The following is a 17,502-nucleotide window of genomic DNA, read 5'->3' on the forward strand; positions in this document are numbered from 1 at the left end:
TGGTGCTTCTCCTTTAACAGACTCTTGAATGCCAGCTGACTAGAGAGTTACTTTATCTCCTCAAATCCCATCAGTTAGGCAGCCTACTGATGGGGTATTTACAGATGGATGAACATGCATATTTTAAAGAGATACTCAAGAACCTCCAGTCCTTTAAGAACCCTAGCCTTTATGTTTCTATGTGATGAACCACAGACTAATATTCATTCTAAATTCAAACCCACAGAAAGTAAATTACATTTTTTCACTTTGATTAAGCAATAAATTATAAGTAACTATACCGATCCTAATTAAAGAGTCATCTTTTTATAGCAGTTTTATGAAGTCAACACACAGCGATTACCCCAGAATAAATATTCTACATTGTAAATGAAGTAAATCCAGTCCCGTTGCTGTTGTGAAACATCTTTTAAAAACCATGTATAGCATTACAACAGCAAAATGTCCAGATCTCAGCCTCTCTATTCTAAAATAATACAGTTAGTCGCAGAGGGATACCTAAAAGCATCTCCGCCTCTGGGACTCTTAATTCCTGCTCCTATACCTCCATCTCCTTCCACAGCTCTTGACAAGGAGCCTCCAGCCCAGAGCTCGTGGCTTTTTGTGCGATCTACTTTTAATCCCAGACATGCCCTGCATACTCAGTGTTCAGTGTGTTGTGTGCAACTGTAGTAGCCTGCAATTAAAGTGGTGACTTCAATTAGCCTGGCAGCCCTGGCCCTGACCCAAGCCTGCTTGTGGTGCACCCCCAGATCCCAGGTCACACTTGCCCCAGATTCTCCAAGGGCTCCAGTTGGGGGGCTGCATCCCAGGTCGCCAGACCCTTCAAACATAATCCTAACTTGCTGCTGTCTTCAGTAGCACCGTTCACCCAAGGACCCAAACCCTGCCCAGCATCCAAGACTCTGCTCAGTTTCATCCCTTCTAGACCTGTGGACCACACTGGGCCTCTGCAGTCCAACTGTATTGATGTCACAGCGTACATTCGTCCTACACTCAGGATCTTGACCTTCTCCTCATCTGTAAACGCTCAGAGGTCAGTGTTGAGAAGGATCCCTGAATCCTGACCCAGACTCGGAGGTGATATGGATCAGGCTTACTTGTGTCTCCAGCACAGGTCTCACTCTTCTGAGTGTGCTTCCTTTCTCGCCCTAGTCTTATGAGAATATAAAGTCAAGTGTTTTTTTAAAGAATTAAAATGAAGGTAGAGCCAGATAGGTGATCAGAAGTAAGCGCTTGCTGCACAGATTTCCAGAATCCGTGGAATCAGCTGGACATGGTGGTGCATGTATCTAATCCCAGCACTCTTACAGCAGTGTGGGAGATAAAGACCAAAGTATCCCTCAGAAGCTCATGGGCCAGCTAGCCCGGAGTACACGACACAGCATCCAACAATAAGAGCCCCGCCTCAAACCAGAAAGGAGGCAAGGACCATCTCTCAAGATGGTTCTCTGTCCTCCACACACTCATTGGCACACACCCATGCATGCACACATGTGCACGCACACACACATACAAATATTTTTAAAAGATTAATAAAAATCAATTGACAACACCGAGGTGAATGAGGTCAAGGCAAGGATGAAACCTACCCAAGCTTGAATAAGAAACTGCAGAGGTTATGATGGATGTCCTTGGGGGAGTGTGTCTTCTCCTCACTCAGGAATCTGCTCCCCTCTACTTTGTAGGCAGCATAAGCACAATCTTGGAAGAATTAGAGAGCCTCTCAGAAACCCAGCCTGAACAGGAATCCTGAATCCTCAGCCTGAGCTTCGAACCACCACAAAGTCTGAAAACAAGATGATCTATGTATTTATTTCTTAATCCCAAAGTTTCCACACAGTCAGAGCTAGAATAAGCCTGGGAGATCATCTGACTTTGTCCTTCCATCACAGGAAGAGACTGACACCAGGCTCAAAGGCTGTCACAGGATCCATGCTCGTAGCTCCTTCTTCTCTCATAGCTTCATGTTCAGCGCACTTCCAAAATCCAAATATAAACCACACTTAGCCATGCTGAAGAGTAATCCCGACCCCTCTGCCAAGGGCTGTGGGACAAACAACCGCCATGCTCTGCCTCACCTGGCGTGAAGCCCTTGTGCTTAGAAGACGAAGAAAATGACATGTAATGTGTGCGCTGTGGCCCCTGCCTGCCAAGCTGATTGCTCTGGATAGCAAGATAACATGTGAACAAGTAAAAAAGTGAAGAATGTTATGAGCTAAAATATAATTAAGTTTTTGTCCCTGTTTATCACATGTGTGTAAAGATCCTTCATGATTCCTGTTCCATACTGACACGAACTGACAGAAAATTAGGACTGGAAGCCATGAGATCTACCTGGGATGGTCTCCAGGCTGGAGGGAATGACCTGAGGTAAAGGGAGAGATAACCCCTCCCCCCAGAGAGCTCTCTCCTCACTGAATACCTCTGCCCTCTGACCCTTCTCCCCAGTAAAACCTGCCACTCAGGCATTCTGACCTTATCTCTTGGGTAGCAGAAAGACAGGAGAAAAATGTTTGTTTTTGCTTCCTGTGGGAGATGAAGAATCATTCACCTGTGGTGACTCCATTCAGCTGACACTGACGCACCTTAGAGCCTTCCATGGGAGACAGTCACCAGCTGCATCTGTGTGTGTATGTGTGTGTGTGTCTATGTATCTATGTATGCAAGTTTTTGTCTGTGTTTTGTGTGTATGTGTGTGTGTTGTGCGTGCTTTGTTATGCGCATGTTTTGAATTGCTCGGCATGGTTCCATCTACGATCTCTATAATTCTTGAAATTTACTTCCTAGCTGCTGGGCATCATTTGCAATTATAATGCTGTCACGGGCGGAAAAGAGATAGCCTAATTAATCACTGTCAATACCGGTCCCTATTTACCACAGGAGCTTTGCTGTTGCTCTTGTAACAGGCTGACTGGGGATAATTTATATAAAAATGTATTTCTTCATTTTATATCACTGAAAACGTTTCCTTAGCATCATGGTCACTGTACATAAATTCCCTGGAAGCAATGGGGCATAACTAAATGGCATAGATTCATTTATTATATTCAGCAAATTATGTCTGAGCTGCTACTCCAGCACTCCGGCCCCCACTGAGCTCAGCGTAGTAGAATGACTGACGGGGACCTTAAAAGCTTCCATGGTTCCCTGAGCTTGGTCAGGATCCTCTGGTCACCCACAAAAAGACTGAATGAAGAGTCTGCTCCCAGGGATTCAAATGGGGCTATTTAACTGGTTCCTTAACATTCCATTGGTCACATGACTTCCTAATAGAAACCCCAGCACCCTATGATTGCTCCATTGATTGTCCAACCAACAGGACTTTGCATCCAGGAGCTGATAAGTCCCAGTGACTAGCTGAACTCAGTCTGTGCGTCACAGCCATGGCAGTTCCTTAACCAGCTTGCTCCAGTAGGGCCTCCATCTTCTTTGGACTGGGCAGCAGTTTTAAGCAGGCAGAAATGAGAAATGCCAAATGGAGGATTAGTCGTGGTCACCATTCCTCACAGATGCCCTGTCCACATGCTCCTTTCCCTTGGCCTTGATTTGCCGCCTGTGTTCGCCTGTGTTCTGTTAACTTCTCTTCCTACACAGGGCTGCTGCACTCAGACAGGTACCCAGCAAACACGTGTAACCATGTACACATGAGGAGTGGTCGCCATCTTCCTTTATCAAAGGCTTTTTCTTTACCAGACATCTTGCTAGATGGCTTGTGTTTCCCACTATTTTCCTGGATTTTCAGCAAAATCCCTAGGAAGTAAATATTATTAATCCAGTGACCTCACAGAGATCTAGCAGGCTGGCGTCACTTACAAACTCTGGTGAAACCAGCTAGACTCCAACCCCACCTCCCCGAGCCAAACACCCCCAGGGATTACCTTCAGAGCCACTGGCCCCCGAGGGACCAGGATTGTCTCTGCTCAATGAGTTGCTCATGCTCCAGGATCCCCCGACTCTTTGTTCTAGTTGAAATCTCTCTTCAAATGGCCTTTGAAACTTTTAGGTTGTTCTTTGCAATAAGCTGAGATGGTATCTGCTTAAGGAAGATGGATGAAGGTCACAGGGGTGGTCACAAACACGTCCAGATGGCTTTTAGTCAACCATCTAGGCAGATTTTGTAATTTAAGAAAGATTGACTTGTGGCCCTTTCAGCATTTCTGAGTGTCCTCTGTCAGCTCAGCACTGTGGCATTTGCTGTGTGGGGCCTGTGCGCTGGACCCTGTCCGCAGATAAGAGCATAGGCTAAGCCCCAGCCCAGGGGACACTTTCCAAAGGCCATCAAGGAAAGAGAAGAAAAGCTGAACTCAGTATTTCAGAGACTGCAGAGATGATTCTGGACATCAAAATATCTCAGCATCTGGTCTGCCTGCAGGCTATCAGATCCATCCCTGACCCCCAATTCATAGAAATTACATCCCCCCCCCATTGATGATAGCGCACGGGCTTCATCTGTATCCATCTCCTTATTTCTCTGCTTGGAAGTATTCTGCCCATTCTCTTTGGAGCAAGCGTGTATGGGAAAAGCAGAGCCCTCTCCTCGAACACTAACAGTTCTAGTCCACGCTCAGAGAAATGGGGTTTCAGAGCAATGATAACTTTCCTAGTCCTTCTGTGCTGTTGGTCTTGGCTAGCCCTGGGGTGAGACTTCTGAAATAGTCACCTTTAACCATATGGACGTGCACAGCCCAAAGTAACAAACCACTAAAGGGAGTTTAACCACCCATAGGGAGTTTGTGGTTACAGACAACATCTAAATGGAGACAGGGCTGAAGGGTCAAATGCAGAAAAGGAGGAGATTCTATGGAGTCTCTTTTGAGGAAACCAGGGGCTGTGTACACTTGGTCATGGGTCCCTAATGATGCCCTGGATTCTAGAGTCTAGACCCACCTGCCTGACCCATCCGAACCCCTGAACAATATCGTAAGACACATGTCACTCTGGCTGTACCATAAACCAATCACAACTGATACCCTGTGGGTTCTGGACATAGAGGGCTTGCCCTGCAAGCGGGAGGACCTGAGTTCAGCACCCACGAAGAAAGTTCGAGGTGACAGCATACGCCTATAACCCCAGAGCTGAGAAGTCAAAGGTGGAGTCCTTGAAGCTTGTTGCTGGTCAAACTAGTCAGTGAGTCCCCAGTTCGGTGAGAGACCCTGCCTCAAAAGTTAGGGCAAAGATTGGTTTCAAAAAACACTATAGGTTAATCCCTGGCCTTTGTATGCATTTACACACAGGAGCATACACATCTCCACATGTGTGCCCTGGAGTCTACACACACACACACACACACACACACACACACACGCACACACGACATACTGTGGTGATAGATGCTGACTTTTACAACTGGATTTCCAGGACTCCAGCCCTTCAGTCCCACCCCCATTTTCCCTAGGCCATCACTTAGAACCATTCCTTCCCAGATGCCCCTCTGTCTCCAAACATCCGCCGGGATTAACACTCTCTCCATCCTACCTTAATTTTTTTTTACCTGCAGCTTCTTTATGAGGTAGAGTACCCCCAGCTAGTTTGGGGGTGCTGTGAGGACACAGCCCAGCTCAGACACTCACTTTCTAGGCCATCACAGTCCCACCTTTCCTGACTGACACTGCTCACAGTGGACCGTGGGACTGGTCTCTGTTAGGAGCCCCTCTTCAGATTTACCGGAGACTTGGACTCAGCAGACTTCCCCGGTTGCCCCCTCTTTCTCTTCCCTTCCCACAGCCACCTGTGCTGGTTAAATTAGTCAAAACAGAGCTGTCTACTCAAGTCCAACAGTCCACCAAAATGGGAGAGAATATAGGAAGGAGCCTCCACCAAGACATTAAGAACAGTTTTTTTAAATGGCTCCATAGTCAGAGAAGGAGCAGGGTCCACTGTCCCTATGGCTGGTTGTTTCCTGCTGGCGGTCAAGGCAGGCTTAGAGGACAGTACGACCACCATCCACTGCTGAGCCCGCATGAGAAAAGTCTCAGGCGGTGGTGGCTGAACCAGCAGTGAGACCCCCATCAGACTCGGTCTTAGCCACCCAGATATTAGCTTGTGTGGAAAAGCAAACAGGCCCGGGCGATGCCCTTTGGACTTTTGGCAATTCTCCCTAAGCCAGGGCCTCCTATAAAGGGAGCGCTTTTCAGGTGGCCGGGCATTCCCATCAGTGCCTGTGGTGAATCGAGTACCTGTCTGGGTGACACCTCGAGAGAGCCTGCGGAAAGAGCAGCGGGGCTAGGCCGTGGCCAGGCCAAAGCCAGGATACCATCCCACCCATACATCGGCCATGGGCCCACGGAGGCCTGTGGTGCGGTCGCCGCTGCTACTGCTGTTCCTGCTACTGTTCTTAGACACCAGCGTCTGGGCTCGTGAGTGAGGGGAGAAGGCTGGGAGAATGTCAGGGTGGAACCAGAGCCCTCGGTTGTGGCTTCAAATCCATCTGTTACATCAGGGAATGGAAACCCGTGGCAGGGAGACCTCTCGGTAGCTGGGTTGGAAGGAGGGCAGCTGCAGGGGTCCTAGGGAAGGGGTGGTGAGAACTGAGCTAGCAGGTGGCCACTCCGGACCCCAGGCGAGAGTTGGGGATGGGAAAGCTAGAAAAACTCTCGACAGCCCTAAAATAATTAAGGCCTCTGAGAGGTCCGTCCTGTCAGCTACTGGGACTCACGGAAAACACGGGAAAGTCAAGGGTTCATTTTTCTCTTACAGAAGATGAAGTCCTGGAAAGCGCCAGCTCGAACTGTCCAAGTAAGGCATTTCTTCACAGTGCACGCCGGGCTCCTCCAACACTTTCTCCTCTCCATCCATCCTCCTCTGCCCCGTTCTTAAGGGCCTTTCTTCCATACAGTACCCACATCCTAAGATTAGGGGACACTGCTCTGACCCCTGGAAGCCAAGGTTTTGCGTCTCTGCACACCCAATCTCCTTTTGCAAAGGGAAGGAGACTTTCTATATATCCTTTCTGTGCTGTTCCAGCGCTTGGTCCAGAGGTGGGGTAGAGAAGAGAGAGACCTTGGGGCACTGTGAGGAGACATTACTGTGCTGTTTATCACGGACTAATCATTGATTCCGAGTATGTGAGGATGAGGAAATGCCGACTTTAACCTTTGTGCAGAACTCCAGACCTCTCCTCCCCTTCCTATTTACCTGACCCTCTGGGTCACAGGATCAGTCCCTGCAGCGATACGCAGTGTTCTCGGGAGCGCGCCAGGGTTGGCCTCTCCTCTCATGGGGCAGCACCGCCATCTGGTGGTCATTGGGCAGTACTACACCTGGATTCGTAGCCAGTTATTTTTCTCAAGTCAATCAGAAAATTCCCGTCAAGCATAGTGGAAAGAAACTTCCAGAAGTTTCTTATTGGGGGGTCTCCAAAAGTCAACTAGACAGCCCTAACAACTAACATTGTCTCAGGCATTTCAAAGTCAGATCAGGACATCATCTTCACACGGAGAAAACGCTTAGCCTTATCCCTTTGATAACTTTGATAATTTTTCAAAATGTCTTCCTACAGATTTTTGTAGCTCCATTAATTGATGCTTAGTGCCCTCCCTTTTGTGTACTTTAGATGATCTAAGGAATCCCAAATAATTTAAACATCAGACTCAGAAGAAAAAAAGATATCATTGTTAAATCTATAAAGACAAATTAAACAATGCAAAATCAACCGCAAGTGACTTGAGTTTGGCCACCACTTTCATTCCCTCTGCCGCTGCCCCTCTCTGTCCAGCAGTAGCTGCCTTAAGAAAGTTGCTTCAGCTTCAGGGCTGACATATTTTCTCCTCACTTCAGAAGATGCAACCCGATTCAAGCACCTCCGGAAGTACGTGTACAACTATGAGGCAGAGAGTTCCAGCGGCATCCGGGGCACTGCTGATTCCAGAAGCGCCACCAAGATCAACTGCAAGGTACGGAGGATAAGGGCGAGAGGGACCTGCAGCTACTGAGCCTTGTCCCACCGTAGGCCCCTCAGAGAACCGTCCAGCAGTTCCCAGCGTATGCTGGAACTTCATACTACAATAAGTCACCTGAATGAGTAAACTGCCACAGAAAAAATTTCCAGACAGATTATTCTCCCGTTAGCTCCCAAAGTGTAATAGTTGGTCACGGTCTAGGAGGCCCGCAGGATCGGCCTGTAGATCTGACTGTGAGAAACGCCAGTGAGGACTCCAAAGAAGGTAGTTACTGCACAAGAGCACAGAACATGCAGCTTTTCTGATGTCAAACATAATATGGAGAATTTTTTTCCTGAAAGTAATTTTTTAATTTATTTATTTATTAAAGATTTCTGCCTCCTCCCCGCCACCGCTTCCCATTTCCCTCCCCCTCCCCCGATCAAGTCACCCTCCCTCGTCAGCCCAAAGAGCAATCAGGGTTCCCTGCCCTGTGAGAATTCCAAGGACCACCCACCTCCATCCAGTTCTAGTATGGTGAGCATCCAAACTGCCTAGGCTCCCACAAAGTTAGTACGAGCTGTAGGATCAAAAACCCATTGCCATTGTTCTTGAGTTCTCAGTAGTTCTCATTGTCCGCTATGTTCAGCGAGTCCGGTTTTATCCCATGCTTTTTCAGATCCAGGCCAGCTGGCCTTGGTGAATTCCCGATAGATCATCCCCATTGTCTCAGTGTGTGGGTGCACCCCTCGCGGTCCTGAGTTCCTTGCTCGTGCTCTCTCTTCATCTGCTCCTGATTTGGACCTTGAGATTTCTGTCCTGTGCTCCAATGTGGGTCTCTGTCTCTGCCTCCTTTCATCGCCTGATGAAGGTTAATATTCAGGAGGATGCCTATATGTTTTTCTTTGGGTTCACCTTCTTATTTAGCTTCTCTAGGATCACAAATTATAGGCTCAATGTCCTTTCTTTATGGCTAGAAACCAAATATGAGTGAGTACATCCCATGAACCTCTTTTTTGGTCTGGCTTTCCTCACTCAGGAGAGTGTTTTCTATTTCTGTCCATTTGTGTGCAAAATTCAAGAAGTCATTGTTTTTTTACTGCTGAGAGTATTCTAATATGTATATATTCAATACTTTCTTCATCCATTCTTCCATTGAAGGGCATCTCGGCTGTTCCCAGGTTCTGGCTATTACAAACAATGCTGCTATGAACATAGTTGAGCATATACTTTTGTTGTCTGAGGGAATATGGAGAATTTGAAAGCACTTGGTTTGGTAAAATGCAATGTTACTTATTGAGAGACAATACTCTATCCCCGGCTGTGCAGATAAAGTATATCCAAAAGCTGCTACTGAGGTCTGCAAGGGGAGGAGGAGCCCATTTTGCTGAGCTGTCTTTTCCCTCTTGGGCCACAGTGCTGATCTTCACATACAGATGGGCATTAGCCACAGGTGGCCATTTAAGTTGAATAAAATTTAAAATTCAGTTCTTACTCTCACTAGCGATATTTCAGTATAGCCAACATCCACCTGTGGCCCATGCAGCTGCTTTAGATGACACACACATAGAGTTTCTCCATCGTGCTGGAGGGCTCTTTGAATAGCTCCAAAAAACAGCCAAGAACCAGTTTTGAGCTGCCCAGGTTTGACACTTTCAGCAGGCTCCTGTAGGTAGAGTTTGAGGGAATGTCAGTGGGAAAACGTTTGCTTTTCCTGCTTGCTACTTTTTGTTGCTTTGTTTCATTCTGTTTTCTTAACTCCACTGTGCATTTCTCCGAAGCAGTCACCCCAGATTCTTTATAATTAAAATGAGTACATTTAAAACCAATGCAAGGACTCCTCCTTCCCATGCGTAAGGGCAAACATAAACTTCTTAACTCAGGAAGGTGAGCTACGGTAAGCCTAGGAACACATGAGATGTGTTTAGAATGTGTGGTACTGGGGACTCGATGACCATGTTCTCAGCAGCTTTCCCTCAGTTTCCTGATTGGAGACTGGGCTGCATGGATGTCCCCCATTCTAGATGGAGAAACTCAGTGTGTCACTACTTTCCATTCTCAGGTAGAGCTGGAGGTCCCCCAACTCTGCAGTTTTATCATGAGGACCAGCCAGTGTACCCTTAAGGAGGTGTATGGCTTCAACCCTGAGGGGAAGGCTTTGATGAAGAAAACCAAGAACTCTGATGAGTTTGCAGCTGCCATGTCCAGGTAAGGCATGGGCTTATGTCTCTGAGTACCTAAACTTTGCGAGTGCTACTTGAGGCGAGCATGGTACGGTACACGCATGTACGCCTGCGTCTGTGGAAATATGAGTGAGTGAGCCGTGACAGGCGTGCCTCTCAGTGCTAGCATTTGTGGTCAGACTTGCACATCTGTGTCTAGAATACTCTGAGAGGTCCAGAGCTGTGGGAGATAGACCTGGTGTTCTTCTCCCAGGGGCTTAACTAAGAGCAGGTACAGCCAGGCCCTTGGCAGCTCAAGCAGTCCCCAATAGGAAGTCAGTTCCTAGGATCAAAGTTGACCTGGACCTCCATCTTGGCCTCAGAGTGAATGAATGATAAAGTGATGTCTGACAACCGTAGGAGAAGAAGGCTCAGAGCCACTGGAAGTCAATACAGGCAAATGATGTGTTACAAAAGACTGTCTCAGCCACACCCAGAGAGCTACAAAACTTGAGATGGCACCCATGGCTACAGGGAAGGAAATACGTTCTCGTACACTAGTGGAAGACACAAGAGTCACTAAACAATGCCCAGTCTCATCGACAGTATTTGTCCCTTGACATAACAGTGCTCATCTCTGGGACCCTGGCTCGTCTAAATTAAACAGCCGTGTGTGAAAACAGATGCATAAGGCTGTTTATTTCTATATCATTTGTGGGACCAAAAAAGAAGTCCAGGAAGAGAGAAAGTCAATGCCCTTAAGTGAGGCAATATTTAAGGACCCACAAATAACCAAAGGATGAAATGCTGTGGTAGCCTTAGTAGAGACGCTAGTGAAACTACACCAAGTGATTCAGGTCTTCCCAGAATATAATTAAATGAGAAAATTAAGATGAAGGCAGGTACACATAACGCAATGTTCCTTGTGTAAAACATAAAATAAAAATCTCTGTGTTTGCGTCCTTGCAAGTCTGTATAGAATTATATTAACGGGGTGATGACATTGAAGGATGCAGGAAGATGCCCATAGGAAGGGTGAAGATGAAAGAAGACAAGGGGAACAGAGAAGGGAGGGATGAGCCAAGCCAAAAAAGAAGGGCAAGGGGAAACAGAAAGAGAAAAGTGACACATATTTGTAGACTTTGGGGAAATGCATGTGGAAGATGGAAAATATATATATATATATATATAGAGAGAGAGAGAGAGAGAGACAGACAGAGAGAGAGAGAGAGAGAGAGAGAGAGAGAGAGAGAGAAATGTGTCCAAAGACGAACTGAAGCATTGCCCACACTTCTGGCTCCCTCTGTGGGCTTACCCTGGAAGAAGGTCTTTACTGTGTGCATGCACCTCCTTTCTCCCGGGACAGGTTCGAGCTCAAGCTGGCCACTCCTGAAGGGAAACAAGTGGTCCTGTACCCCGACAAGGATGAGCCTACACACATCCTGAACATCAAGAGGGGCATCATTTCTGCCCTGCTGGTTCCTCCTGAGACAGAAGAGGACAAGCAAGTGTTGCTCCTGGTGAGACGTTTAAAGGCTGGTGACAGTGGCCTTGCAAAGTATGTCTTCATATCTCAGAGGCCATGTTGTCCCTTGATGGGCAGTAGAGTGGTTACATGGCAAACCCTGGATTGATATGAACACCAGGGATCAGAGTCCGCCCATGTCCCCAGATCTTACCAATAGATCGTCTTGAGCAGGTTCGTGGTGCTGAGTCTAATGTTAAAGCTTTTCCTGGGGTCTCTTAACCAATCCACATGCTCTGATTAAAGGTTTTTTTCCTGTGCTCATAGTTTAGCACAAGAAAGTCTTGTGTATTTTAGACACCAAAAAAATTGGAATACATTGTATTTCGAATCAACCTCAGAGAGAATTCAATGTACTCAGACACAAGAACATGAGGGCATCCTGTGTTGTAAGCTCTCAGCTCCACTATGCTTGAACGATAGAGATTCAACCTGCCTGGCCTTGCCCTGGGAACCACCTCTCCTGGGTCTGACCATTCTCCCACCCCTGCCATACCAGCTGGCCTTTCATAGCACTGCTACCCTCTTCCTGGGAGCAAAGAAGACTCTACCTCGCAACAATCCTGCCTCTGGTCCAAGGAGTCTTTCCCAGCCCCTCTCCAGCTCCCGAAGTTGTTTTCCCATACTGAGCAGACCTGACCTTACTTTGGTCTTGCACAGGATACCGTGTATGGAAACTGCTCAACTCAGGTCACCGTGAACTCAAGAAAGGGCACCGTGGCAACAGAGATGTCCACAGAGAGAAACCTGCAGCAATGTGATGGGTTCCTGCCCACCAGCACGAGTGTCAGCCCTCTGGCCCTCATCAAAGGCCTGGTGAGTCTCGTACTGTCTCCTCATATGCAACTGCCTTCTGTGGAAAATTTTGGAATGGTCTAGCTAGTAGAGATCTCAGGGAAGAGCCTGTCTAGCTTGTCCACTATGTAGACTCCAGTGGGACCCCAGGACCAGAAATGGGAAAGACTACCAAGCCTGAAGGACTGTTATTAATTATGCTGCACTGGATTTGGGTTCTGGACTCCTACCCTAGAGCTTGGTCCTTCCCGATATCCCTCTGACACAGCACCAAGCCTGTATATCTCTGAGATGACTTATTTGTCACTTCTCTTCCCCATTCAAGATCTGGGTTCCTAAGCGAAGGACCCATGCTCTCTCACCTTTCTCAGTCCAGGAAGTGACATGATTGTGTCTCAGCTTCTTGTTCTTCCATCCCCAGTTGAACCCAACTAGAGCTAAGTCCTCCAGGTCCTGCCTAAGCCACCCTCTCAGTACTAACCTCCTTTGCTGCCACACAGGGTCCTATAGTACATGTTATCTAAGTTTGCCCAGTCCCTGTAACATGTTCTAAAGTATAAGTCACAAGTTGTCTTGGTCAGCATGAACTGTTGAACAATTCCTGCCATCTCTCCCAATCTTCTTAGATATTGTCCTTGAAGCTAGAAAGAGATAATCTGATAACCATGAGGACCAGACTTATACAAGGTCAATGCACTGGTTTGGCATCTGAGAATCTGTTCTGTGCTCATCCTTGTTCTGGGTAGCTCTGAGGGAATGAGGAAAACAGGAAGGAAGGAAGGAAGGAAGGAAGGAAGGAAGGAAGGAAGGAAGGAAGGAAGGAAGGAAGGAAGGAAGGAAGGAAGGAAGGAAGGCAGGCAACTGAACCATGGACAGTGGACAGCATCCTTTCAAGGGATGTGGCAACAGAGTTTACATACCTGCTAGTAAAGGACACTGCATACTATGGTTGATACAATAATAAACTTAATTGTGCAGAGAAACATCCCTAGGCCTGACCAGAAAAGATCAAGCATCTGCCATTCACCTATTACATTGGCAAATTCCACAAGGAAGATGTGGGACAAACCTGCAAAGTCCCAAGCTTGTATAAATGAAAGCTGTGAGGTGTGCACCTGCATGGGAGGTTTTGTAGGATGCAAGGTGCACATGTTATACTTAATGGACACTACACAGGTGTAGAACAAGAAGAGTCTCCATCCTTGAGTGTGCCATCTCGTGTCCCCTTAGCTAATGTCAAGTGTTGCATTCTCTTTCTTTCCCTGAGTTCCCTCATGATGCAGACATCTATCCTATACTTCCCTAAAGACAACCCCCTATGCAGAAGCCTCAGCTTGAAATCCCAGGAACTGACCAAAATGCTCTCCTCTGCTCCTGTTCCCAGGTCCGCCCCTTGTCAACTCTGGTCAGCAGCAGCCAATCTTGCCAGTACACCCTGGACCCCAAGAGGAAGCACGTGTCTGAAGCCATCTGCAATGAGCAGCACCTTTTCCTGCCTTTTTCTTACAAGTAGGTCACCTGCTTACAGAGCTCATCATTTAATGGACTGATGTAGCTGAGTACCTCCTGGGTGTAGTTCAGGCAAGGCTGGTCTTAGAGGAAGCTATGGGAGATACAAGGCAGAGTCCATCTCAGTCCTGCTTTTAAGTTAACATGGAATTTCCCAGAAAGGTGTTGAACATTGAAAGAATTTGAGCACAACAATGGGTATCTCAGACCTGAAGGGTTTGTAGATCCATAAAAATTGTGAATTGTGCACTCTATGGTGCTCTACTTAGGTTTTCATGAAGGATTTAAGATGGAGACTTATATATCCAAATCCATGTTAAACAGTGACATTCAAGTAACATTCATTAGATAATTGTTATGTCCTTGAGATTGTGCTGGGAGAGCTACAAAAGAGTTTCGATACTCAGCTGTACTCTAAGCCTTCTGGGAATTCAAGATGGGTGTAGAAAATAATACAGGATAATTCATGTGAGCAGGAAGAGGTGGGCACTACCCATTGGATGATCAAGATGGATGGATTTCACCATCCTTTGAAAGGTGACAGAATAGATGAAGACCTTTTACCTTGAAAAGAAAAGCATTTCCTTCAATAACTGGTAATCCATGATGCCATGTACTTCCTGTATTGCCAGGAACAAGTATGGGATCATGACTCAAGTCACACAGACGCTGAGGCTTGAAGACACACCAAAGATCAACAGTCGCTTCTTCAATGAAGGTAAGACTTTATGTCTCCGGGGAACCAGGAAATCTACCACGGGGTGCTATTCATGGCTCAACTCCCTGTTCAGTCTGTGGACCAATGTGGACTCTGGCATTCTGGCCACTAGACTGTAGCTGTCAAGAAAGCATTTCAGGATGCTAAGTGGTTGTGGGACAAAGTGAAGGGAGACGGCATCCACAACTGCCTGGTATTTTATGGATAAGAAATGGGAAGTCTAAGCTGGATGTGAAGCTCTGGTAGTGCTGACAACGTCATGTTTCCACAAGACTCAGAGCCATGATGTCAGATGATGTAAAACAGGAAAAGGAACTTCAGAGTCAGGCCAGGTAGTAATCTAAGTAATTGATCTTTAGAGCTGAAAGGAACTTTAGAGAATTCCAGTCTAACCCCAGGCCAATGATGCATTTGTATGTCAATCAGGCAACACTTGGATTTGTGCATTATTTTTATTGTTGTCTTGGTGGTAGAGCCGTTGAGTTCAGTAGGTAGAGTCATGTGCTTATATGTAGAGGGAAATGACACACAGTGGGCTTTATGAGGTAGTCTCAGTCATAGAATGAGACCTAATTCCAATCAAAGTCAACACTGTAGTTTATTTCTATGAGCTGGTGGGACTGCAGAAGAGTATCCCTCTCCATATGCTGCTAAGAGGTCCAGGTCCCAGTGGAAGACTTGATGGGTGAGGACCACTGAGCCTCAGTGTTGCCATGGCAGCAGAAGTACCTCCTTGCCATTCTGTGAAGCACAGGATGGTCTGATGCCAGATTCACAAAAGCTTGGATTCAACTCCAGGTTGAATCTCGCTGATCTAAAGAGTTCTTGGGTAAGAATTCTCAAAGCAATGGGACTGGAGAGGGGGTCTGGCAGTTAAGAGCACATGCTACTGTTCCAGAGGAACTGAGTCCAGTTCCTAGCATCCCCACTGGGTGACTCACAGCTTCCTGAAACTCCAACTCCAAGGGATCTGACTCCTTCCTTTGCCCCTTGTGGGTACCTGCACTTGCGTACACAAATCCACACAGAGATACACACAAATAAACAAATAAACTGTTAAAGAATTACCAAATTTGTTACTCATATTATTTCCCTTTTTCCCACTTTAAATTGTAGAACATTCTTACACCCCCACCGCCAAGGAAGGCTGTAATGAGTGAGTGGAAACATCCAGCTCAGAGTCTGATGTCTAATAAGAGTTGAGAAAGAATTCATTGCCTTTTTCCCCTCCCCTGACTGATTCCTACGCCATTTCCAGTTTAGACTCAATAAAGATGCTGAGCTACAGAAGCAAAACTCATTGACACGTCTCTACTTCCAGGTACCAAGAAGGTGGGTCTGGCCTTTGAGAGCACCAAGTCCACATCTCCCACAAAGCAAACAGAGGCTGTTTTGAGTACTCTTCAAGAACTGAAAGGACTGTCTGTCTCGGAGCAGAATGCTCAGAGAGCAAACCTCTTCAATAAACTGGTTACTGAGCTGAGAGGTCTCAGCGATGAGGCGGTCGCGTCTCTCCTGCCACAGCTGATTGGAGTGTCCAGGTAGGTCTTTAATGGTGGTGAAGCAGAGTCTCAGATGACCTAGAGAAGATGTAGAACCTTTAGCCCAAGAATCTTTGGAACTATTTAATTGTCAACCCACTTAACCAGTTGATCAGCTAATATCTACTACGGGGAAAAACCATCATCCTAGGAGCTTAGAGTTCTATAGGCAACACACACACATCATTGAAGCATACATGCATCTGTGTCTTCTAATTCCTTATGCTATTGTGAGCAATATGAAAATTGAGAAAGAAAAATTCTGAACCTTTCTTGAAACTTTCAGGCTAATAGAAAGAGAACTCAGGGGGACAAAATAGTACAGTTTTTCTACTTACCACACAAACAGTACTTGTTCTACATGCTGAGAAGGTCACAGAAGGTACTGAGGCCAGGAATGGCCCGTGCATGTGCTGGCCAGGCACAGTTTATGTCCCAACAAAAAGACAGAGATAACCATCCTCATTGGCTTCTGGTCTGAGGGTTCTTTAGCTTCCTTTCCTCCATCATGTCTCTGCAGTAGCAATACCCCTAGGGTGGACACCATGGTGGAAGTCATCGTGGTTCCTGGCCTCTGAGCTGTAGTGTGAAAGATGGTTAGGTCCAGGTAGTGCAGAAAGGATGCAAGGACTCTCCTGTCTGGAGATAAACCAGGAGATGAGGATACTGGGTTCGACGTGATGGTCCTCTGTGTAACTCCATCCTGCACATCTCTCCTTAGCCCCATCACTCTACAAGCCTTGGTCCAGTGTGGACAACCCCAGTGCTACACTCACATCCTCCAGTGGCTGAAAATGGAGAAGGCTCACCCCCTGCTGGTTGACATTGTTACCTACCTGGTGGCCCTGATCCCAAATCCTTCAACCCAGAGGCTGAGGGAGATCTTTAACACCGCCAAGGAGCAGCAGAGCCGAGCCACCTTGTATGCCCTGAGCCACGTGGTTAACAAGTGAGTCTTTACCTCACCTTACTCCATCCTACATCACTCCTCCTGGGAGCAAGGGAAGCACTAGATCTCTGCTTCAATGGCGCTTTCCCTCACCTTCGAATCCCAATGCTTTTTCTTCTGGTTTCCTATTGCTCATGTTGAGTGAGAGCTTGAGATAAGGACCAGCAAACACAAGTTTGGATTTTAAGAGAAGTTTAACTATGCTTGCTAGATTTCAATCTCTGTTCCTTTCCTTGGTAGCTATTATGATGCAGACCATTCAAGGAGCCCCGATCTGCAAGATGTTGCTGGTTACCTGTTGAAACAGATTGACAATGAGTGCACGGGGAATGAAGACCACACCTACTTGATCCTGAGGGTATTCTTTCAGTCTTTTGTATTATATACATCATTACAAAGTTGCTCACCCTGGACACCCTTTAC

At 46.8% G+C, this 17,502-nt stretch overlaps 1 protein-coding gene across 1 annotated transcript in view; it reads left to right on the forward strand.

Moving 5' to 3' along the window:
• The first annotated feature begins 6,166 nt into the window (after positions 1–6,166).
• Positions 6,167–17,502, forward strand: part of Apob (apolipoprotein B) — a 37,446-nt gene continuing 26,110 nt past the window's right edge. The window contains exons 1-11 of the mRNA XM_075983973.1: positions 6,167–6,359; positions 6,700–6,738; positions 7,780–7,895; positions 9,943–10,088; positions 11,409–11,562; positions 12,228–12,383; positions 13,747–13,871; positions 14,504–14,589; positions 15,911–16,130; positions 16,852–17,079; positions 17,320–17,437. Coding sequence (XP_075840088.1) covers positions 6,278–6,359; positions 6,700–6,738; positions 7,780–7,895; positions 9,943–10,088; positions 11,409–11,562; positions 12,228–12,383; positions 13,747–13,871; positions 14,504–14,589; positions 15,911–16,130; positions 16,852–17,079; positions 17,320–17,437 — 1,470 coding nt within the window. The 5' untranslated portion in view covers positions 6,167–6,277. The remainder of the gene's footprint in view (positions 6,360–6,699; positions 6,739–7,779; positions 7,896–9,942; positions 10,089–11,408; positions 11,563–12,227; positions 12,384–13,746; positions 13,872–14,503; positions 14,590–15,910; positions 16,131–16,851; positions 17,080–17,319; positions 17,438–17,502) is intronic.

The sequence above is a fragment of the Microtus pennsylvanicus genome, chromosome 8 (assembly GCF_037038515.1).
Source record: "Microtus pennsylvanicus isolate mMicPen1 chromosome 8, mMicPen1.hap1, whole genome shotgun sequence".
NCBI lineage: Eukaryota > Metazoa > Chordata > Mammalia > Rodentia > Cricetidae > Microtus > Microtus pennsylvanicus.